The 23,494-nt window shown below is 38.9% G+C and overlaps 9 protein-coding genes across 9 annotated transcripts; 6 read left to right on the forward strand and 3 right to left on the reverse strand.

The window, feature by feature from the left end:
* Positions 1-384: 384 nt before the first annotated feature.
* LSM04_007443 (Mitochondrial substrate/solute carrier) lies at positions 385-1,320 on the reverse strand (the record flags this gene model as incomplete). Its single annotated transcript, XM_067337227.1, has 1 exon — positions 385-1,320. One exon carries the CDS (start codon positions 1,318-1,320, stop codon positions 385-387), a length of 936 nt encoding a protein of 311 aa, XP_067189916.1.
* A 384-nt stretch (positions 1,321-1,704) lies between these two features.
* On the reverse strand, positions 1,705-2,640 carry LSM04_002103 (Mitochondrial substrate/solute carrier; the record flags this gene model as incomplete). The annotated part of the gene is made up of 1 exon (XM_067337228.1): positions 1,705-2,640. The coding sequence occupies one exon, from the start codon at positions 2,638-2,640 to the stop codon at positions 1,705-1,707; it is 936 nt and encodes a 311-aa protein (XP_067189651.1).
* A 680-nt stretch (positions 2,641-3,320) lies between these two features.
* On the reverse strand, positions 3,321-5,549 carry LSM04_004218 (Polyprenyl synthetase; the record flags this gene model as incomplete). The annotated part of the gene is made up of 1 exon (XM_067337229.1): positions 3,321-5,549. The coding sequence occupies one exon, from the start codon at positions 5,547-5,549 to the stop codon at positions 3,321-3,323; it is 2,229 nt and encodes a 742-aa protein (XP_067189770.1).
* Positions 5,550-6,655: 1,106 nt separating this feature from the next.
* Positions 6,656-8,785, forward strand: LSM04_005078 (Complex 1 LYR protein; the record flags this gene model as incomplete). Its single annotated transcript, XM_067337230.1, has 1 exon — positions 6,656-8,785. The coding sequence occupies one exon, from the start codon at positions 6,656-6,658 to the stop codon at positions 8,783-8,785; it is 2,130 nt and encodes a 709-aa protein (XP_067189808.1).
* Positions 8,786-9,237: 452 nt separating this feature from the next.
* Positions 9,238-11,259, forward strand: LSM04_003233 (Guanine nucleotide-binding protein-like 3; the record flags this gene model as incomplete). Its single annotated transcript, XM_067337233.1, has 1 exon — positions 9,238-11,259. The coding sequence occupies one exon, from the start codon at positions 9,238-9,240 to the stop codon at positions 11,257-11,259; it is 2,022 nt and encodes a 673-aa protein (XP_067189711.1).
* Positions 11,260-11,535: 276 nt separating this feature from the next.
* On the forward strand, positions 11,536-14,088 carry LSM04_007352 (uncharacterized protein; the record flags this gene model as incomplete). The annotated part of the gene is made up of 1 exon (XM_067337234.1): positions 11,536-14,088. One exon carries the CDS (start codon positions 11,536-11,538, stop codon positions 14,086-14,088), a length of 2,553 nt encoding a protein of 850 aa, XP_067189910.1.
* Positions 14,089-14,633: 545 nt separating this feature from the next.
* LSM04_003893 (Kinesin motor domain) lies at positions 14,634-17,144 on the forward strand (the record flags this gene model as incomplete). Its single annotated transcript, XM_067337235.1, has 1 exon — positions 14,634-17,144. One exon carries the CDS (start codon positions 14,634-14,636, stop codon positions 17,142-17,144), a length of 2,511 nt encoding a protein of 836 aa, XP_067189751.1.
* A 1,204-nt stretch (positions 17,145-18,348) lies between these two features.
* On the forward strand, positions 18,349-20,232 carry LSM04_001574 (uncharacterized protein; the record flags this gene model as incomplete). The annotated part of the gene is made up of 1 exon (XM_067337236.1): positions 18,349-20,232. One exon carries the CDS (start codon positions 18,349-18,351, stop codon positions 20,230-20,232), a length of 1,884 nt encoding a protein of 627 aa, XP_067189631.1.
* A 1,352-nt stretch (positions 20,233-21,584) lies between these two features.
* LSM04_004830 (EH domain-containing protein) lies at positions 21,585-23,174 on the forward strand (the record flags this gene model as incomplete). Its single annotated transcript, XM_067337237.1, has 1 exon — positions 21,585-23,174. The coding sequence occupies one exon, from the start codon at positions 21,585-21,587 to the stop codon at positions 23,172-23,174; it is 1,590 nt and encodes a 529-aa protein (XP_067189793.1).
* Positions 23,175-23,494: the final 320 nt, after the last annotated feature.

The raw sequence follows: 23,494 nt of genomic DNA on the forward strand, positions 1-23,494 counted from the left end.
ACTATAAGACGAAACCCCCCTTTTTCATAACCGTTAAACACATATCTGGCAAAGGAAAAAAGGAGTTGGCTTATATGCGCACAAGAAGATACCACAATAACCAGCCCCCACCATATTCCTGTACCATAATAAATAAAAAAAACGGAAACACTGAATACCCATGCCCTCTCAAGGTTACAGTACTTCTCAAACATATTCAAGGATTCCCTTGCAAATATTTCCTAGCATTCCTACAATAGTCAACTACATTTGGTTATATATCAAGATATCAACTTACAAAAGAGCATTGTACATATTTCTCGTTCACAGAAATACATAAAAAGTACAACTTTATCTACTAAAATAAGAACAGAGAAGAAGAAATGCTTACACATAAACATTACTTTACTCCTTCTTCAGCTCATTGGCCTTGCGCCATTTGATGTACATGGGCTTCAGTGCATCCACACCGGAGAGCACACCAGCACCAGCAACACCACGGAGGATGTTAGCACCAGCTCCACGCATCAGCGCTGCAGCTCCCTCCTGCTTGATCACCTGCATCATGCAGTCCATGGAGCTCTTGTACTTTACAGCAGCACCCGATGTCATCATCATACGACGGCGGACGGTGTCCAGAGGGTAGGAGAGAAGACCAGCGACGATCGTCACCATCCATCCGAGGAAAAAGTTCACAATAAACGTGTCCACGGGAAGCATGGGCTGCAGAGTATCGTACAGACCAAAGTAGAAGCCACGGTACACAACAATACCCAAGCACGACACCATGAAGCCGCGGTAAAGTCCCACAATGCCGTCGCTCTTCCACGTCTTCACGTAGCAGTCAAGAAGACCGTTAAACTGGCGTTCGCCACCCTTCTTAGCAGACTTCGTGTCGTTGGCAAGACGTGTACGCACGTAGTCAAGGGAGTACACAAAGCACAGTGAGGCTGCACCAGCAAGGCCACCAGAGGCCATGTTGCCCATGAACCACTTCGCATAGCCATCCTTCTCCTTCTTGAAGTTGAACATGCGCTTGAACGTGTCCTTGAATGCGAAGTTCAGGGCCTGTGTCGGGAAGTAGCGGATAACGTTCGAGAGGTTGCCACGCCAAAGTGAGTACACACCCTCCGTCTTCAAGGTACGAGAGAAGCAGTCAATAACGCCAGCGTATGGCTTGTCAAGACGACCCTGTTTGATCATCTCACCCTGGTTCTGCACCAGAAGCTTGATACGTTCAATTGGAGCAGCGGCAGTCTTGGCAACACCAGCAGCAACGCCACCAACCATGAATTCCTCGAAGAACCCGAGCTTGGGGAGCTTTTCACGTTTAGCCGTCATTTTTTTTTTTTTTTTAATAGTGGAATTGCCTTTTAGTGGTGGTAGCTGTAATTCTTATTCTACGTCACAGAAACAAAAAAATGCAAACAAAAAAAAAGAAAAAGAACACAGTTATGAGAAAACCCGACAGAATAAACACCCCAAGTATCAAAACAAAGAGACAATGGATACGGGGAGTAAAGCAGAACCATTACAACAACATTTTTATCCGCCTCACTCAGTGTATCTGAAGTGTCAGCGTTAGAAAATGTATCAGGTATTTTCGTTTGCTTAATTTCTTCTAAGAGGAACATGAGTCCTTGTTTACAAAGACGACACATGATACCTGCACTTTAATCAGATTTTCATCTTAACAAACTTATTGTTTTACCTTATCGCATTACTTTACTCCTTCTTCAGCTCATTGGCCTTGCGCCATTTGATGTACATGGGCTTCAGTGCATCCACACCGGAGAGCACACCAGCACCAGCAACACCACGGAGGATGTTAGCACCAGCTCCACGCATCAGCGCTGCAGCTCCCTCCTGCTTGATCACCTGCATCATGCAGTCCATGGAGCTCTTGTACTTTACAGCAGCACCCGATGTCATCATCATACGACGGCGGACGGTGTCCAGAGGGTAGGAGAGAAGACCAGCGACGATCGTCACCATCCATCCGAGGAAAAAGTTCACAATAAACGTGTCCACGGGAAGCATGGGCTGCAGAGTATCGTACAGACCAAAGTAGAAGCCACGGTACACAACAATACCCAAGCACGACACCATGAAGCCGCGGTAAAGTCCCACAATGCCGTCGCTCTTCCACGTCTTCACGTAGCAGTCAAGAAGACCGTTAAACTGGCGTTCGCCACCCTTCTTAGCAGACTTCGTGTCGTTGGCAAGACGTGTACGCACGTAGTCAAGGGAGTACACAAAGCACAGTGAGGCTGCACCAGCAAGGCCACCAGAGGCCATGTTGCCCATGAACCACTTCGCATAGCCATCCTTCTCCTTCTTGAAGTTGAACATGCGCTTGAACGTGTCCTTGAATGCGAAGTTCAGGGCCTGTGTCGGGAAGTAGCGGATAACGTTCGAGAGGTTGCCACGCCAAAGTGAGTACACACCCTCCGTCTTCAAGGTACGAGAGAAGCAGTCAATAACGCCAGCGTATGGCTTGTCAAGACGACCCTGTTTGATCATCTCACCCTGGTTCTGCACCAGAAGCTTGATACGTTCAATTGGAGCAGCGGCAGTCTTGGCAACACCAGCAGCAACGCCACCAACCATGAATTCCTCGAAGAACCCGAGCTTGGGGAGCTTTTCACGTTTAGCCGTCATTTTTTTTTTTTTTTTAATAGTGGAATTGCCTTTTAGTGGTGGTAACTAAATTCCTTCATTTATACGGTGAATATTTTAATGAAAAGAACGTATGCTGTCGTGATTTTTTTTAACATTGTGATGTAGGAGCGATGTCTTTGTCGATAGTAGGATACAATACAATGAATATCAAATTTATGGAGAAGTCCATTTCTTAAATTTGTTTTTTTTTCTGATTAATTAGGGGAAAAATGCGCTTGCGTCACTTCTCCCCTGTACAATATTTTTTTCGTGAGAGATAATTTTATATAATAACTACATATATAACTATTAGGAATATTTTACATAAAAAAAAATATGAGCAACCCGGTATTGTATTTATTTTGGTTGATTTGATGACTTCTTCGCACTCCAACCTCAGAGGATATTGATGTCATAAAAAAAAGGAAAAAGAATCTTAATTACTTGTCATTTTTTTTTTTAATTGTTTTCCTTCGGGTTTTTGAAGTGATAAAAAAAAGGCACTATTATCCCACACATTCAATCCTTAATTTGCCTTTCACTGGATATACAAAAATCACTCCATTTGGATGAAATATATATATATATATATATATAAAGGAAGAGAGGGAGATTCATCACATTAGTTTGCTTTCTTTTTATTGTTGTTCATGTTTTTTTTTTGTTTTCGTTTTGAAGTATTAATATTTTCTTTCAGTAAGAAATGAGCAAAATGACCTCATCATAATTTTTGGAAGTGAGTCTTCGATAAGACCATCAAGTATCTCCCACTTTTGATCAACAATTTCCTTTGCTTCTTTTAAACAATCATCGATTGCATTGACTGAATTAAGTAGATCCACAACTTCTTTAATTTTGTTGCAATCGGTAGTACGTTCCTGCAAAATAGTCCAAATACGATTCCTTTCAGAAACTCCAAGCCTTTCCATTGCTTTGGCTACAGGATATGTAATTTTACCATCTCGAATATCTTCTCCAGCTTCTTTGAGATCCCCCTCAAATCCTCTTACATTTAATGCATCATCAACTATTTGAAATGCTAAACCAAGACTCAACCCAAAATTTTCCATTGCTGTTGTTATTTCTTCATTGGCATCACATAAAATACAAGCAACCTTACACATTGCGGCAGCTGCAGATCCTGTTTTATATGTATGAATAGCTTTTAAAGCATCAGATAAAGGTTGGGCATTCCCAGTTTTCACAACTTCAGGCATTAAATAATTTAAACCAAAAATATCCAAACCTTGTCCAGCATGCCCTGCTCTCATAACATCAAAATAAAGATCATATATACGATTAGCTTTTTGAGGATCTAATGAATTCACCCCTGCCATAGAAACAGCCATAAAATAGCATGCCGTACCAGAATTTATAGCTGTAGGAACTCCGTATGCTATGTGAACTGTTTCTCCTCCACGACGAACAGTAGACTCATCTTGAATATCATCAATAACAAGAGAACCAACATGTAAAAGTTCGGCGATAGCAATATATTTTGAACAATCAAAGTAATTTCGAGAAAGTGCATTACAGCCAGATACGAGAACCAAACTTCGCCACGCTTTACCACCTCTATCAATTATAGATCGAATAGGTCGAAATAATGTATCACATATGATTTTTGAATTAACTCCTGTACCAGTACAATACCTTCCAAGAACATTTTTAGCGATCCATTCATCTGAAGCTTCTAATGGATAAAACTCAGAAAGGGTTTTTCTTACAAATCGACCAACATTTTTCAGCAAAAGAGAAACATCACCACTATTATCACAATTTTTCTTCTCATAAAACCCAATCATGGTAATTGATCTACCTTCACGTTCTCCTTTACCAATAATTCGTCCTTCGTAAAATCCACCATTTGTTATAAGTGTTGGAAGTTCTTGATGATTAAAAGGAACTTGAATATCAAGGATTAATTCAATAGATGGAACCTCAAGGTGAAACTTTACAGGATATTCTAAAAAAGAAACTAAACTTGTCCACCATCCAGTTTCTTTTAAAACAATATCCCGACAAACACGTCTTTCATTATTAGAAGTAAAAACTCCGATAAATTCTTTCATACTTTTAGTTTCAGAGTCAAGAATAAGAAACATACTGAAAAATGAATCATCTGAGAGCCGAAGAGAGAACCATGTCCAACCATCAAGAGCATCTCTTCCTTTGGCATCAAAAGTACCTCCATACTCGCGATCATACCAACCATCACCCACTACATCTGTTATAATATTACCAATTTTCACTTTTCCCTTTACGTGCATTCTAGGAAAGAAATAATAAAACATTTCATTGACATAACCATTTTCACCATGTAAAATAGGTATACCATGCGCAAAAAACTCTAAATCCACCGAGAGATCATAATAAGGATTATAATGATATAAAGTGTATTTCCTTTGGGTGTCTTCTCCTTCCCCCTCAAGTATACACTGATCTTCATAATTTATTTTTAATGTATCTTCAGCCACAAAAATAGGTTTAGTCATTGCGCGATCAGGTCGAGGAAGACGTCCCTTCTCCACCATATCCAAAACTACATCTCTTAAATAAGAACCATTGACTTTTCTATCAATAGAAGACTTAAGTGTCTCCTGAATAACAGAAGTAGCGCGATAATCAAGCAAACTATCAGCATAATATTTTTCCTCACCAACATCAATTAATGCTGAAGTACAGGCATCCAAGAATTCCTTTTCTTTTGAAGAACCAATATCTTTCGACTGACGGAAAAAGGAAGTAAAAAATGAAAAATCCTTTTCACCTTTAACATCCTTTAAGTGTGCGTTAAAATACCACCATTGCAAAGGTACTGATTTTTGTGGTAAATCCAATTGTGATGGATTAACTTCCTTCTTTTCCTGGGGACAACTGCAGTGCATCGAAACCTCTTCATTTTCCATCATTGTATTTTGAAAGTATCGCTATTTTCGTCAATTTTCCCCTATAATCTTCTAAATATTCTTCTTGATGAATTGTTTTTTTTTTTTTCTTACAGTTCAATATATTGATTTTCTCACCATATGAAATAAGCAATAGAAATAAAACTAAAATAAATAATAAATCAAATAACAAAAAGAAAATAGAAAAAAACCAAGAACAGTGAAACAAATGCTTTAAACCAAATAACAAATATTGTTTTATTTCCTGAGGAAAACCAAGAAAAATTGTAAAACAGAAATCTTACTACATAATCCTAAAAAAAAAACATATATAAAAAAAATCACCCTACTATCATTACAATAAAATGATTAAAAAGAAGAAAAAGGAAAATGGGGCCGCGATAGATAAGCTTCGCACGACATCGAAAAACAGAAAAACACACACTAGGCAGCAACACAGAAAGAGAAATAAAATGATCAGATACCTCTAGCAACAAAAAGGACAAAACAACCCACGGAAAATTAGGTACGATAAAAAAAGAAAAAACGGCGCCACGCCCGACAACCCGCGCAGGAGGCCGACCCCCACCCCCCCCGACCACCGAAGGCCCCGAAAATTCCCGCGAACCCCGCCGCCCCCGCACCGGAACCAAACGGCAAAAAAACTGACAGCCACACCGCCCAAAACCCAAAGCGGGAACGGGGGCCGCCTCCGGGCGGCTGGGGAAAATCAGGGCAGAGGCGGCCCCCGTTCCCGCTTTGGGTTTTGGGCGGCGGTTTTTCTTTTAACTTTCCCGGTGGGGGGAAGGTTCGGGACCCGTTGTTTCTCTGGGGCGTTTTTATGTTGTTTTGTTTTTGTGTGGTTTTGTTTTTGTTTGTTTGTTTGTTTTTTTTTTTTTTTGGGGGGGGGGGGGGGGATGGGGCAGTTGCCCTCCGCACGTTTCTGTATTTCCCCTTTAATTTGCGTTTGTCCTTGTTATTATTTTTTTTTTGCATGGTTTTTTTTTCTTTTTGATTCGTTAGAGTTTCTTGATGACTGAATTTCTTTCTTTTTTTTTCTAGTTTGAGAGACTCTGTACTGGGTGATTCTTTTTTATCCTTAGAAAGAAAGAAAAAAAAAGGAAAAAATGCTTCGACGATCAAATATTGCTGTAAAGAGAATTTGGTTAGCTAGATTTGTGACAAATGTAGGTACAGGATCACCTATTTCATTTTCCGGTTCTAGTGGTTACAAGGACGGAAAAATGAATCCACAGGAGAAGGATTATAGTGGACCTATTTCAGGTGCTACTGGAAAGGATAATCGTCCTGGTGTTTATGGGAAGAAGAAAGAGACTACCTACTTTGAAAGACGCTACCCCAGGGGTGAGGCAAATCTCCCTAGTAAGCGCATTATTGAACCTAATGAACCAAAGGATCGTTCTGACAATATTAAGACTCCTGAGTATGATACATCCCTTGGTAAATTTGAACAAGCACCTTACTTTACAGGAGGTCCACCTGCTATGCGATACCAAAATTATGTCCGAGAACCGGCGAATAAGGAGGCTGTCGATTATCGTGATGTAATACCTCTTCCTCCCTTTGAAGGGCATCATCCGGATTTTTCTTATGCTTCAGTTACTGGTAAAAGAGAAGGAAATATAACATTATTGGCAAATACTGTGGTAAATTGGGAACTAAAAGCAGCTATGATGTCTCTTTATCGATCTTGTCTTAAGGGACTTCCAATGGTGAAGCATTATTATTGGCTTCTTACACCATTACCAGATATGAAAGTAAAAATACGTGAACGTTTCCTTCAAAATCAGCATACCAAGGATCCTGACGCAATAAGGCATTTACTTCATAATGGTTGGATGGAATACCAAGAGGTAATTTTATTTAGAAGAAGTAGGGCATCTGTAGCGAAGTTTTTTGAATGGGAAAGTCAAGATGAACTCGTACGTGGTTATACAAGAGAAGAAGGTAAAATGCAAGAAGAACGGGCTTTCTGGAATGGAGAAGAACAAAGACGGGAAGGTCCATATGATGGACATTGGTCATGGTTAGGAAAAGAATGTGAAAAGGAGTTTAAGTTGATGGCTGGTAGGATTCCTGTATCATGGACTACCTCAAAAGGTTACTTTGAGAAGTTAGAGGCAGATGGTACAAATTACTGGGAAAAAAACCTCGATTATGAGGGTTGGTATATTAAGAATGTTGATCCCGACCGTCAAAACGCCAGACGAGAAATGCAAGGATGGATTGAAAGTGGCTATAATCAACCTAAACATTACGCAAGTAAAAATAGACGTGGTTATCGTAGACTTGTTAAAGATATTGAAACTATGATGGAAACTTCTATGGAAGACCTTTATACGAGAAATAGGGAACAACTATTTCAATATCTTATTCGAGAAACTCATCCTGAATCAAATCGAATTAATGCTGAACGTACTTTGGCTAGACAAGATGATGATTTTTACTCTACTAAATTTGAGGAATATGAGAAGTATTTAAAGCAAACAATGCGTGAGATGCCTAACCCACGTTTGTGGAAAACTGATGCTTTTTACTTTCGATTACGGTATTTGATTTCACCTCTTGAATATAATTGGGCCAAAGTTCCAATTGGTGCAACCCAGGAGAAGCTTTATAATGAATGGATTTCTGATAATGCCAATTATGCTATCATAAACAGTTTAACTTTTGATACAATAAAAAAAGACAAGAAAAGAAATCCAATGGCTAATACATGGGCAGATTTTTATAAGGTTTTTGATCCTGATATGCCTGAAACACGCAAACTTCCATGGTATCATCCTGATTTTAATTACGATCGTCGACATAAATGGGATGAAAGGTGTATGAGAATGAAACGGTGGGTTCAAGGAGGTACTATTGATGGTAAATTACCTTTTTTTGATAGCATTATTTCAGAGTGGGAACAATATGTTAACCGTCCCGAAAGGTTTCGTGCATCAGATAGTGCGGAGCGTCGATACGCTGCTCCAAGGATGGTTCAACTTTACCGTTCTCTCAACCGTCTTATGGATGTAGCTTTAGCAAATCAATTGAGGAGAACACTGGAGGAGGCTGTTGGAAAGACTACGAAAGAGTTGTCTGAACTTCCTGTTCAGGAGACTGAGAAATTATTGGAAAGATTGGATCTTAGGAATTTTAAGTTCAATGTTCCAGTAATTATTTACCCTGATGGGGTTACTCAGGAAAAACTAGGACTTGACGGATGCGCTCTTGTTTCACAAGTTTGTTAGTTTATTAGCGGAGTTTCTGGGGAATTAGTTGAGAGGGGTTTGCTGGGGGTGTGTGATGCGGGAGAGAGAAGGGGAGGGCAATAGGAGGAAATTGTAAACTTGGGATAGTCAACTTTAGTAAGAAAGAGAGAAACTCTTTTTTGTTGTTATTATTTTTTTGTTTTTTTAGTGTGTTTGAAGTTGCTAGGATGACTGGGATTATGTTGTTCAATATATGTATTTCTTCAGTAGCGAGTATGGGGACAATAGTTTTTTTTTTCTTTCACTCCATTTTGTCAAAAGGGTGTATGCTGTGATTTTGTACTATTTTTCCTTTTTTTTTTTGTCTTTCGTTTCATACATCTCTCTTTTTTTTTTTGCTTTTTTTTTTCTTTATTTCATCGATGGATTTCTCTTTTTTTTTTCTTACAAATTGTGTTGAAGTAAAGGGAAGCCACCACGAGATAAGCACAATGCCTAAGGTTAGGAGTGGGCCATCAAAGCGCATGACCTCGCGTCAGCGTCATAAGATTGAACGAAAAAAGAGGGAACACAAACGTGACCTGCGCAAGGCTGCGAAGGCTTTAAAGAAATCTGGACTTGGTCCTAAGAGGTCTAAAAAAAGTCGTGAAATGGCTAAATTGGCTTTGAGAGTCTCTAATTCACATCCTGATAAAGAGGCTATTCTTAAAAGTGTACTTCAGGCACGAGAAAACGCCCGTGTTGAACGAGCAAATCGACCTAAAAAGAAATCTGAGGATGATAATAATCTTGAATCGGTTTCTGAGGAGGTGTCTACCATTCCTCCAACACAGATAGGAAAGAAAGCTCTAACATATATTCCTTTACGTGAATCTAATAACTTCTCTTATCAATTTAACAAAGTTCTCTCTGAAATGGTTTTTCCTCCTTCAGGATCATTAATGGAACTTCCCTCAGCTGCTTTTGTGGTAACTCTTGATGCTCGATGTGCGGTTCAATGCATACCATGGGGTCTTCTTGATGCTATTATAAACGAAAGTAGTCTTTATGGTAAAAATGGTGGAAAACGAAAGGTTCTTATTATGTTTGCCATAACTAAAGTTGACCTTGTATCGTCTCCGGCCATAGTTTCTCAGATATCTCTTGTAGCACATACATTATCTGAAAGGTATGGATCATCAGTTGATGGAATGGTTATGCTGGAGCCTAGTGAAATTCTATGTATTGCGTTTTGCCCATTTTCTAATCAATTTGAAAAAACTACAAGACATTTTATTCGTATTATGAGGCAGTTCTTAAACAGTGATAACTGCGCAAAGTCTAACAAGCATTGTAATGTTGAAGGAAAACTCTCTACGTTTGTTATTGGACTTCCGAATACAGGTCGTAGAACGTTATGTCGTGCCCTTTTACAATACGGAGGAGACTCTTGTGTTAGTATTGTTCCTGTTTCTTCCGCCCAGATACAAGTAATGTCAAATGAAGGTAATAATGAAGCAGAGATGAACTTAAAATTGGCTTTTCCTAATGCTAAAGAAATTACCCTACTTCAGTTTCCAGAGGATGCTCATTTGATGCGCGATATTTCTTCACCAATAGGTGGTGATGTTGTTTTTAAATCTTTTTCTTTTGTCGAGCGAATAACTGATCCTGAATTAATTGGATGTATGTTATTTGCTGGGGCGATTGATAAAGTCGCACTTGCACAGGGATTTTGTCAATCTGGAGAAGGTTTTAATGAATCTTTCGATGAAGAAAAATCTCTTAAGGCTGGAGAACGTTTCCTCCGTGGACTTGGACACACTGTGCGAAGAGAAAAGGGATTTTATGTTTCTCCTTTATTTGTATCCAATGCAGGAACTATGGGTAAAGTTTGCAGCAGTTCTTTAACAGCTTCAGTTACTTTTACTTCTCGTCAGCAGAGCACGCAAACAACCCTTCTCGACGCTTCGTTTAGTAATGCCACTCCAAACAAACTTGTTCGAATTTCTTCTGTTGTGGCTCCATCTCGTGGAAAGAAAAAGAGTAATTTAAGTGTGAAACGTGTTGACTCGCGTAATGCCTTTAAACTTGGTGCACGTACATTTGTTCGGGAGTTTTGTCAAGGAAAAAATATCCCATGGGCGGTAATGCGACCTCCTATGAAGAAATGCTTGACAAAGATTGAGGTTGAACAGGCTTCAACTCTTTTTGACCTTTCCCTTTGTTGTGGGAAAAGGCTTGGAACGCTTGAAGTGAAAAAGAGTTCTGACGAGCACCTCGCTGCACTATTGGATCATTTGGCTTCCTTATTGAAGCAATATTTAATATTCATGCCGAATAATGTGGTGGAATTTGATCCTGACTGTATTGTTGCACCAATACATAACTTGGATGTCTCTGAGACAAAAGGCAAAGGTGATAAAAAGGAGATGAATGAGGAGGAAGGGGATGAAGAGGAAGGGGAAGATGAAGAGGAGGAAGAAGAGGAAGAAGAGGAAGAGGAAGAAGAAGAGGAAGAAGAGTCTGATTAAGTGATCAGAGTAAATAAAGTAAATTTAACACGTTCTCAAGTCGAATAATATTTTTTTTAATCTAATGTGATGAAAAAACGCTTTACCCACCAAGAGTTCCGTTTATATACGTATATATGTTTTTTTTTTTCCTTTTGCTTATAACCTTAGAGGTAGATGTTTCTCATTGCTAAGTTGTTAATACCGTTTTTTTTTTTTTTTTGTTTTCTTTGTTTTTGTTTTTGATGTAGGGCGGGTGGTTATAGTGTTCCCTGGTTGGGGTTGGATACCAGAAGGATGACGGGAGCCATGTTTCCTTCAGAGGACAAGTATGGACCACGATTGAGCATGTCCCTATGTCATTGTTCGTCAGAAGATCCAGATCACCCTGCAAGCGCATTGCGCTATCATACACGGAAAACTGTTGGATGGCAGTCAAGAAAAGAATGTGTCTATCCTCAAGAGCTCGGTTTTTGTTTTGAAGGTGAAGTGGAGTTGCGTTTTATTCGACTACTAGCACACGAATGCAAAATTGCTTCACGTATTGAGGTATTCGTTTCGGGGGCTACTGAAGGGGAAATGGAAACAGGCAAAGTCAAGTCATATGAATCAAGTACGTTTCATCGTTTGGGGTATGTTCAACTTTCTACCAATGAGGAACACAAATTTGCAGCTCGTGAGCTGAAAACTATTAATATTTGTCGAAAGTGTGTATATGTTAAACTTCTTATATCAAGGCCACATCGGTGTGATTATAACGTTTTTCATCAAGTAGGTATCATAGCGATGACAAGTCATGGTGTACTTACGCGTACATTTCAGAATGGCTTAAAAAGAGAAATTTGTCTTATAGGTGAAGTAGTTGAAGTACCTTTAGATGAAATGACTCCACCATGTCTGGATGATTTACAATCTACAAATCTAGAAGAAGATGGTCGTGGAATTGATATTCCAACTTCCCGTCGTATTGCGGAAGTTATGCTTATGAAAGATCGGGCTGTAGCAGTAGAAGATTATGATCTTGCAGCTTCTTTGAAAATGTTTTTGGGTTTTCTTGAAGATTCTGGTAAGAAACTTTATCAATTAGAAAAACAAAAAGCAGATGCGGTAAAGAAAGAAGATTATTCTTTAGCCAAAGAGTTAAAACGTGAGATAGATGTTTTGCGGGAAAAAGCATACAGAATTCCTAAAACTACATTAAAACAAAATGAAAAGGTTGCTCCTTTAAGTAATAATAATCAACACCTCTTCTTACAAGAAGAACAGTTAACTCAAGAGCCACCTCGTATTGAAAATCAGATCGAATCTCATGCTCCTCCAGTAGTAACTGATGCCAGTTCACCAACAATGTTTGATGAAACCCCAGTTTGTGGTAATGGTCAATACAACTTTGAGTCTACCGAAATAGTAACACGTAACGAAGAAAATAGTGTTAAAGGTAATAATGATGTTGGGAATATTCCTCTGGAGCTTGTTGAAGGAAAACCAGAATGGGAAAAAACGATTAATTCTATTATATTAAGACTCTCTGGTGAACAACCACCTGCCCCTCCATTGAAAGGTGAGGTACTCACCGAAGCTAGAAGTGCTGAAAAGGTTTTTGGGACATACTGTTGTGCATGTTTGTTTGGAAAGAGAGGACAACTTCGTGAGATTGCTATCAGAGCTATTATTACCCCTGAAGGGTTTGCCGCTCTTTCTACGCACTCTCCTGTTGTGGTTGAAAATCTTTTATCGTATATGGCTCTCCCATCCCGTGGTATTGCTGATTCAGTTGCACAAGTTGTATTGGCTTCTTGCGAGGCTATTCTCGCTATTTTAAGAGGTAAGTTAAAGGATGCCCCACTAGCATCTTCACTAATACCTCAATTGAGTTCTCTACTTCCTGAGTTGGTGACTCGTTCAGGAGATAACAATAACCGTGTTCGTGATACAGCTGAATCTGTTATTATGGCAATATCTGAAATTGCGTTTGAAGCTGTTCTTTCAACACTTATTGTGGATCCTGAGAAGGTAAAGAAACGACCAGTTTCTTATAAAGTTCATCTTGCACGCCTCAATATACTTAGTTCCCTTATAGATCGTTATTATGCTAATGGTACAGAATCGATCTTTATTGATGTACATAGCATTCTCTCAAAAGTTGTCTTGAATTTGTTACAACATTCTAATGGTGAGGTACGAGAGGCTGCAAATCATCTATTTGCCAAAATTCTTATTTTGGATCCAAAACGTGCGGCAACGTATTTAGAAAGGTTAAAATCTTCTCAAGTAAGTGCTATAAAACAGCATGTATTCTCCTTAAAGGCAACTGATCCAACAGAAAAAGATTCTACCGAAATGAAGGCTAGAGGCACTCTCTTTTCTGAAATTGGCCCAGATAAAAGCACAAACAATTCCACAAGAGATTTACATAATCACAGTTCTGGAGATGAAGGTACTTATGCTACAATGAAACGTTGTCAATTCTGTGGTGAATGTGATGAAACTTTTACAGAGGCAGGACTAGATATTCATTATATTCGTGCATGTCCAATGCTTTGTCCATGTCCCTTGTGCGATCAGGTAACAGAAATTGCCACTCTACAACCACATCTTACCTCCGAATGTGAGAATCGACGCGTAGTGCGTGAGTGTCCCAGGTGTAAAGAAGCAGTACGAGTAGAAGACTTTAAGAAACACGTTGATGCAATGTCATGTATCAAAGCTGTACCAACTCATAGTGTGTGTCCATTGTGTCATGCTAGGTTTCAGACTGGATCTGCTGGGTGGTTAGCACATTTGGCCTCCCCACCAGGGTGCCCAAATAATCCGAGAAAGTATGATGGTACGGGTCCCATAACGGAATAGAATGTAAAAACGTATCCGAGTGAGATAGAGAGCGAAAGAGAGAGAGAGAGAAAGAGAGACGTTAGAGTTAGTATTAATCATGCTAACCTTGGTGAAGAGGAGAATGGATACAAATGAAAAAAAAAATGAAAAAAAAAACTATACTGAATTTCCTCCCTTTCTGTTCTTAAGGTGCACTAGAAGGATTAAGAGAAAAGGTTCTATACATCTTTTTATATCTTGAGTTACGGCTTTTTTTTTTTCCTGTGTGTGGGTGTATATCCAGAGCTGGGGATGGGGGTATACTATTAAAATTTTGTAAAATATTTTAATTTGTTTGGCTATATATATTTTACCCTTTATTTCTAACTTTTCCCCCCTCGATTTCATTTTAACAGAGTAGGAACAATTTGTACCTACATTAAGAAACAAAGTTAAGCATAGCTGAACGCTTCCGAAAAGGACAACACAATTATTAGCGTGTTTACAAGAGACAGTAGATTAGATAGTCATATTATCATCACTAACACCACTATTAATTTTATAATATCTTCCTTGAGTTTTCCATGTCAATACCTCCATCATCTGTTGAGCAAATACGAAATCGTGTGGTGGTTACTCTCAAGAGCCTCTACGCAAGTCCAAATGTTGAAGAAGAACGAGAAACAATAATGACATTGGCAAACTTGGTGCGGCAAGGTAATGCATCAACTGTACTGGATGATTTAAAAGAACACCTTAAGCATGGTCCTCCATTAGAACAAAAACGTAGCATGACAATCTTGGACCAGTTGATGTTGAATTGTGGTCCTCAGTTTGCCGTTTTATTATCATCAGAAAAATGGACAGAACGTTTCTTCAAGATTGCTAAACTTGCTACAGACGAATCGGTTGTACACAAAATTATTGCAACAGTTATTTTATGGTATAAACGATACCACACCAGTGGATTTGAACGTTGCCTTCAACGTTTTGCTCAAAGTAAAGCATTGGGAGATGTTTTCAATAAAGTTCGTCAACAGATGGAACTGGAGCTGCGTGCTTCCGCACGTAACCGAAGACGAAGTGCAAATGAAGCCCTATCGCAGACTGCTGTTACATGTGAAGACAGTCATCAGGCACTGAATCAAATGGAGGCTGTGCTTCTTGAGGCTCAGGGAGATCTTGCCTCCCTTGAGTACGCCCTTGAGCACCCCCATATTCTTCACGACGATGACATTGCGAAGGAATGCAAACGCCACAAGTTTCAATGCATGCGGTTACTTGAGAGTGGCGATCATGAGGATATTGCCCCTGAGCTCATGCAGTTAATCGAGCGCTTCTCCGAGGCGCTGGAGCTCTATGAGGCCATGACGGGTCTCGACATGGGCGAGGGCGAGGCGGCGCGGCTGCGGGCGGTCTCGGGTGACGGCAGCTGCCCGGCGGGGGAGGACAGCGATGACGAGGAACATAATAGGCGGCTGCGGGAGCGGGTGGCACCAAAGAAGAATGTGGAGCAAGTCATGCTGCAGGCACAGGAGGCAACACAGCAATTGGTGGAAAAGGAACGGCTGGAAATGATTCAATTACGTGCAGATCACGAGCAACTTCGACAGAAATATGAGGAATTGCAGAACAAGTACAAGGATGCAAAGGCGAAAAATAAGGATGCGGTAAGTACTTTGGAGAGGTATGTGACTCGTTTTGAGGAATTACAGAGTCAAATGGAAGCCGGTGGGGGTGCTGGTGCAGCTGCAGCCGCTGCTGCGGTTCAAATGACTAAACCGAATTACAAAGATCCAATGACTCGTTCAGTAATTTCTCCAGAAGAAGCAAGAAATATGAGGGATAATGTACAAGCTCTACGTCGTTCCCTTCGTGAAATTCGTGAACAATATGTGAGTGATATTAAAAAAGAAAGTGCGTACTATTCTTCACAGCTTACTGGTGCTATCGCTTCTATTGTTGCCGCAGCACAACAAGAACGTCAATCTGAGCATAAGGCTTTATTGTGGACACAAGAATTATATAAGAAGGAGTTGAAACTTCGAAAACAATATTACAATACAATTCAAGAATTAAAGGGTAATATTCGAGTTTACTGCCGCGTTCGTCCAATGCTGAAAAATGAATTAAAAGATGGTCATACCAACGTTATGCAATTTCCTTCATCTGATGAACTTAAATTAGTTGATCAAAATGGTCGTCTAAAGTTATATGAATTTGATGAGGTTTATCCACCTGATGCTCCACAATCTAAGGTATTTGAGGATACATCACCTCTTATTGACAGCGTTGTCGATGGTTATAATGTTTGTATCTTTGCGTATGGACAGACAGGAAGTGGTAAAACTTATACCATGGGAGGAGGAGATGGAGAGTCAAAGGGTATCAATACACGGGCACTGGAACGATTGTTTCAAGTTATTGATGAACGTAAAGAGACGGAAACTTCTACTGTTACCATTTCAGTACTTGAAATTTACTGTGAGACCATTCATGATTTACTGAGTAACAATGAATCTAATAAAGTTTTATATGAAGTAAAACAAGGTGGACCATATGGTACGTATGTAACGAACCTTTCTGAAGTGGAAGTAAAATCACCTGGTGATATTCACAGAATCATGGAACGTGCAAACCGAAATCGCAGTGAGGGACAGACAAACATGAATGAACATTCTTCGCGTTCTCATATGATTCTATATATTATCGTTCGTACAACAAATAAACAAACAGGAATGCAAAGTTATGGAAAACTATCTTTGGTTGATTTGGCAGGAAGTGAACGACTTGAGAAGAGTGGAGTAGAGGGGCAACAATTAAAGGAAACAGTAGCTATTAATAAGTCTCTCTCCGCTTTGGGAGATGTGATTTCTGGTCTTTCGCAGAATGGGAAGCATATTCCTTTCCGAAATTCAGTTTTGACATTTCTTCTTCAAGATTCCATGGCTGGTCAGGCAAAGGTTTTAATGTTTGCTTGTGTTAGCCCTGCAAGTTACAATGTAAGTGAATCTAATAGTTCCCTACAGTTCGCTTCCCGTGCTCGTGGCGTTGCGTTCGGTCAGATCAAGAAAAATGCTGCGGTGGCAACTTAATCACTTTTTCTTTTTTCAATTCCATTTCTTTGGTTTTACTGCTTTTCCTTCTTTTTTTCCTGTGTCTTTTGAGTATCAACGAGAGTTTGTAGAATGAACAACTATTGTTGTTTTGTAGTGGATCATTGGGAATCTGCAAACATAGTAGTATCTTGCGTTGAATATATATCATCTTCATAGTTTAACCTCGATATTTCAGGGGGTTTCGCAAGCATTCATATGCTGAAAAAGAATGTCGCAATTCTTGACAAGTTTTCATGCTGTTTTTTCCTTCTTTCCACAAAGGTGGTTATCAAATGCGATATCTGGGTACCTTGTGATTATTCTTTTTTTTATGTTTTCTTTTCCACTAGTCTGGTAGATACAGTAAATCCTGGGAAATGAAAGTGAACGCACGGCAAGAGAGGTGGGCATTGTTAGTGAGAGAGAGAGAGAACGAGGAAGGGAAAGATTGGACAAAAGGGCTGATCGAGGGGGAAAAAAAAAAAACAAAAAATAAAGCGTGACAACATATTGTGGGAGTCAACTAACACAAAGGCGGTGAATCATTCAATAGGAGAGGAAAAGGAGGATATGTGAAATGAGAATGATGTATCTTTTCTTACTAAGACCAGCTGAACTGACATGCCAAATATTTTCTTTTTCTTTCTTTGTAACACTCTGTTACTTGTCCTTTTCGGTGGCTTTTGTTTTCCTTTTTTGTTCGCTTTTCATTTTTTGTTTTTGCATTCCCAGGGAACTCTTTAAATAATAATATGGGGATAATGTTAACAACTAGTATCTAGATTTTGATTGCTATTAAGTAATATGTTTTTTTTTTCTTTTCTTTTCTCTGTTCTATATTGATAAGCACAACTATAGTAACAAAGAGTCTGATAGTGTTAATACTTCTGACATCAATTAAGTAAGACAATAATAATAAAGAACTTAGCTGTGACAAGTATACATTAGCCGCTCCGGTGGTAGATAGACAAGTAAAAATAAATTAGTGGGGAAAATAATAACAAACTACGTAGAAGTACAATTTTTTTTTTCTTTGTAGAAAGGAAAGTACGAAAGACAAAGGGGAAAACAAATAAAAACATATTCGAACCAGTAGTAGTAAGTAAAACAGAGTGAAATAGATTCCATCAACAAGGAATACATAAGTGAATTTAGAGGTTGGTGGGTGCAAGTACGTTTAGGGGATTATTATTAGGAGTATATGAGATATTCAGTAGGAAAAGAGTCGCTCTATTCGACTCAGCATCAATCGCCTAAAACGATGCTTCCCAAACGGTATGGATTACGTTCTATTGAAGGTGACTGTAGCACAAACAATCATCCACACCAACAAAGACATCAAATTGTACAACAAGATTGTAATGGCCTGAAAAAAACTCAGTCGCAACGTGTGCAGGGTTTCATGCTCCCCGCTCCTCGCAGTACTCGCCTTGATCTTGTTCCAGCCTGCAATCAAAACATCCAACAAAACAATGAATTTCTCATAGAAGATCAGAGTTCACTGGTTGAAGACAGTGATTGTCTTGTTTCAAGGCCATTAGCGCCTTCATCTTCTTGTAGCAGTCAGTCTGAGCAGCAGCATTTGTGCTTCTTCGACGCTGCTACCCCACCCACTGTCCTTTCAGCACTCTTTAGCGATGATCCAACATGGGTAGGAGGATCTAGCAAAGAGTATATATGGGCTCCTGATAATGATAATAATAATAATGATAATAATAATAATAATAATAATAATAATAATAATAATAATAATAATAATAATAATAATAATAAGGAATATGATGCGTGGGGTCCTCTTGGAGGTCTTGCTGCGGGAATTGGCGGCCCACTGCCCGTAACGCCTGTGGGAGAGTTTGAAAATCCTCTCGATAATCGTGCTGGCACAACAGTGCAGACGCTTTTCGTTTCCTTAACACGTGAGCCAAGTGATAAACTAACGGTTGATGTTCCTCAGAACAAAACTGTTGTGTCAAGCTCACAAAAAAACATAGTGGATCTTATAATGGCACAGCTGACCGATAGCAACTGTGAGAATAATAGTAATCACGATAGTAATGGTTCTCATACTTATGAGGTACCATCAACGGTGCATTATACACTTCCTAAATCTTCAACTTACCCTATGGAACAGTTAACAATACCATGCTTAAGACCTCTTTGTGATATTCAACCCTTACTTGATAGTAGGACGGCGAGTCCCAGTGATGTTCTTGATTACCACAAAGAACAAGAGCCTATTATACATGAACACCTTATGCGATGTGAAGCACCACTTGCTGTTGGATGCTCACCTCCCTCTTTTCCTCTAAAAAAGGAGTGTGAGGGTGGTGTTATTCTCTCTGATGGAGGAAAAAATAGCTCTTCTACTGTTGGTGGTGTATGTAACCGTGGTATTAACAGTAATAGACCAACGAATGTTAAACGTAATAGTAGTCATCGTAACAATCAGTTAAATCAATTATCACCGAACATACTCCTTATGCCTGTTGTGGATATTACAACACTTAGCAATTTACACCGTAGTACATCTCAAGCTCTCCATGTGAAAGCTATGATAAAAAAATCACACCCTGGGGCATTGTTAAAGGCAGCTGAGTGGCCACCACAAACGAGTGATGATGTGGTTTCTCTATTAAAGCGATATAGAGGGAAAGAGTTGTTGCGCCATCTCCGCGTCGTTAGTTTTGCGCGAAAAAATGCAGAATGTGTACGTGAGTTATTTGAATCTTGGTGTGGGAAAGGTATTCCACCTTCAGATGTTTTGTTTGGGTCATACTATCTTTATGTTATGAAAAGAGGAAATCGAGAATTATGTCTTAAACACAACGGACGTGGACGCGTAACGGGACACGGTCGTGGATGTGATTACGCGTTAAAAGGACCTTCATTCAGATGTCGTTACCGACACGCTTGTCTTTTCTGCAATGCTGGAGATCATGGATGGTTTGATGAAGAGCACTGTGAAAGGTACTTGAATTTGCAAAAAGAAATGATTCAGCTGGGTGTAACAGACACTGTGGCACTGGTTTTACTTGACGCATTAGAGCGCGATGATCATTCCAACTTTCTTGATAGTGTAAGATAGGGTGCACATTATGGTGAACTATGCTGCTATTGGGGAAGGTGGGGTGTGGGCTTATCTTTGCATCCCACCTTTTTTCGTTTTTTGTTTGTCTTCTAGTTTCATGCTCTTGCTTGATAATTTTTGTGTTAGTACGTTTGGATATTGTCTCCTTCTTTTGTTTGGATTGCCTTTTTAGAGAGATAGAGAGCGAGCGTGTGTTCGTGTAAGAGAGTGAAATAGAGAAAGGACAAACACGTGTTTAAGGTTGTATTTTCTGGGGATTGCAACGTGTTTTTTTTTTTTTTTAATTAGGTATCTTCTCGATTTCGTTAAATGGGAACACTCTTTTTTTGTTTGTTTCTCTGTTCTCAGTGTGTAAAATAAGGCACGAAAACCGGGGAGAAGAAAAAAAGAATAAAACGGTAACAGATCTTATTTTTACTGTTTTCTTGTTTATTCAAATTTTTATTTATTTACTTATTTACTCGTCTTTTTTATTTCATTTTTTTTCTTTTGCTTTGATCATGAAAGATACTTTTCAGGTGCAATATGTGAAAAGGCAGTAGCTATTTGTGTTTCTTTCTTTTTTTGTGCTTTTATTTTTTTTTTTGTTTTTTTCGTTATTTTTGCAGTTGTTTTATTTAAAGTTTTTCTATCAAATACACACAGGATTTTTTTCTATTTTTACACATTTATTGTTAGCACATATGTAGAAGCATATTATTTGTTTCTTTTTCTGCCATTAGTCCCCTTCTATTTACTTATTTATTTTTTTAAAAAGAAAGTATATATATATATATATATATATATATATATAGTCTATAGTGTTGTTGGAGTTGATTGTATCTATTTTCTTGTATTGTTCTTTTGTTTTATATAATTTGTTTTAAAATAACCAATGTGTATGTACTATCACTCATACTGGTGAGTGAGAGTAAAATAGAGGAAAATAAAAAGAGATGTGGCACATATAGAGCGGTTGGCGATTGTTCTTTCTATAAAGCAGAAGAGAAAATTCAAAAAAAAAGAGATAATCCTTAAAACAAAAAAAAAGGGTAGCAAAATGATAGCAATGAAGAAGAGAAAGAAAGAAAGAAGAAAGAAAATCAAAAATAAACTCGTCCTAAAAAAGAAAAAAAAAGCACTAGGATATTGTGCATAGTTGTTGTTGTGTGTGTTTTTGTTTATATGTATGTGTATGTGTTTCGTTCTTCATTGTTCTGGCATTCCCACCTTTTTTTTCTGTTTTCTTCTTTCACTTTAACACCTGTGCTCTTTTCTATCCATATTTCTTTTTACATAAAAAGAAAGAAAGAACAAAAAAAAAAAGCAAAAAGAGAGAGAAAGGGGAACGAGAAGGGTATATTTCAATCATGTCTACAGATTCCTCCAGAGCTTCACCTGTAAAGACTGCCACAGAGGCTGTTGGACCCGATCCCGGTAGTTTAGATGAACTTGTAGGTAAATTACATGAAATCTACTTAAAGAACGTTAAACCTCTTGAGGACATGTATAAGTACGATTTATTTCGTCCAAGCTGGTTTGAAGAAACCATTCTTAATCAAAAACCTTTTATTACATTCTTTGGTCCTTGGTCTGCTGGGAAGAGTACTTTTATCAATCATCTACTGCAAGATAATTACCTCTGGACAGGTCCACAACCAACAACGGCTGAGTTTACCGTTGTAGTCTATGGGGATGAGGTAAGTCCAATTAATGGTCATGTTCTCGCTAATACAAAAAATCTTCCTTTTAAAGGACTAACAGAGTTTGGAGAGTCATTTCTTGAAAACTTTCAGGGTCTTCAGGTTCCACATGAACTCTTAAAACGTGTTACTTTGATTGATACACCTGGTGTCTTAGAAAGTGCAAAAGATATACGTGAACGAAGGTTTGATTATATTAAAGTAAGTCGTTGGTTTGCAGAACGCAGTGATCTCATATTTGTGCTTTTTGATCCTTCAAAACTTGACGCTGGTATTGAACTAAAGATGATGTTTAAACACGCTTTTCGTGGGATGGAGGGAAAGGTACGTATTGTACTTAATAAAGCTGATAGTGTCAATACACAAGAACTTATGCGAGTTTATGGGAGTCTTTTTTGGAATTTATCGAATTTTATTAATTGTACAGAACCTCCACGTGTATATGTTGGAAGTTTTTGGGATCAGCCGTATAAGGAGGGTACCTTTACTTTGCTCTTTACCGAAGAAAAGACAGATTTGTTACATGAAATCATGGAAGTTATACCACAGCAATCGCGTGATAAGAAAGTAGCTAGCCTTATAAAACGTGCAAAAGAAGTTTTGGTGCATGCTCTTATAGTGGGTGGAATGCGATCTGATCTACCAATTCTATTCGGTAAAGAAAAGGCAAAACGCAAGGCACTTGATAATTTACAAAAAACATACGAAGTAATGGCATCTAAATACAAAATGAATTGGAAAGATTTTCCTCCGGTTGAAGAATATCATACTTTTTTAGATAAATTTGACCTGGAAAAATTCCCTGAACTAGAAAAGGCAGAAAAGGATGGTCGTATTAAAAATCTCCAACAGTGTATCGATACCGTTCTCCCTTCACTCCTGCGGCCTGTGAAGAAAACCGCCGCTGCCGATCCCAGAAGTAAAGCCCAACGCGAACAACTCCAGCAGTTGTACTACGATGGAGTACGCTCGCAGTATGAAGGGCGGGAGGGCAAACAGGGAAGTAGTGATGTGGTCCATTCATCACTCCGCACGAGTGCCGTACAGCCATCAGCGGGCGGATACAGTGTGGCTTCGCAAACACCGGCGGGCGCCCCACTCGCCGCCAACGCCACTGCGCCTAATGATCAGGCACAAATGCTTATGGGAATGATGATGCAGATGTTACAACAGCAACAACAACAACAACAACAACAACAACAACAAGTGACACAGTCACTCTCGTCTCCGATTAAAAGTGAGGAGGAGGTGGACTGAACTGGTAAAGAAAAAGAAGAGGAGGAAGGAAAGAAAGAAAGAAAAAAGAAGGTAAAAGAACACAAAGTAGGAAAAGGAAAAGTGGCAGTAAATATACACCATTATATACATATATTCTCCCAAAAGAATGTATATTGTGTGTTTTCTTCCAAGGAAGAAGTATCGAAAGTTGGCCCATCCAGACTGGAGGTTTGGAAAGTACGAGCGAGAAAAAGAAAAGAGGTCCATGCGTTTTGTATATCCAATTAAAGGAAAAAAAAATTGCAAGAGACATACAAGTGGTAACCAATTGAGAAACTATTGTTTCTCTGTAGTGCATG

This window comes from Trypanosoma melophagium (assembly GCF_022059095.1).
Source record: "Trypanosoma melophagium isolate St. Kilda chromosome Unknown ctg3segment0, whole genome shotgun sequence".
In the NCBI taxonomy this organism is placed as follows: domain Eukaryota; phylum Euglenozoa; class Kinetoplastea; order Trypanosomatida; family Trypanosomatidae; genus Trypanosoma; species Trypanosoma melophagium.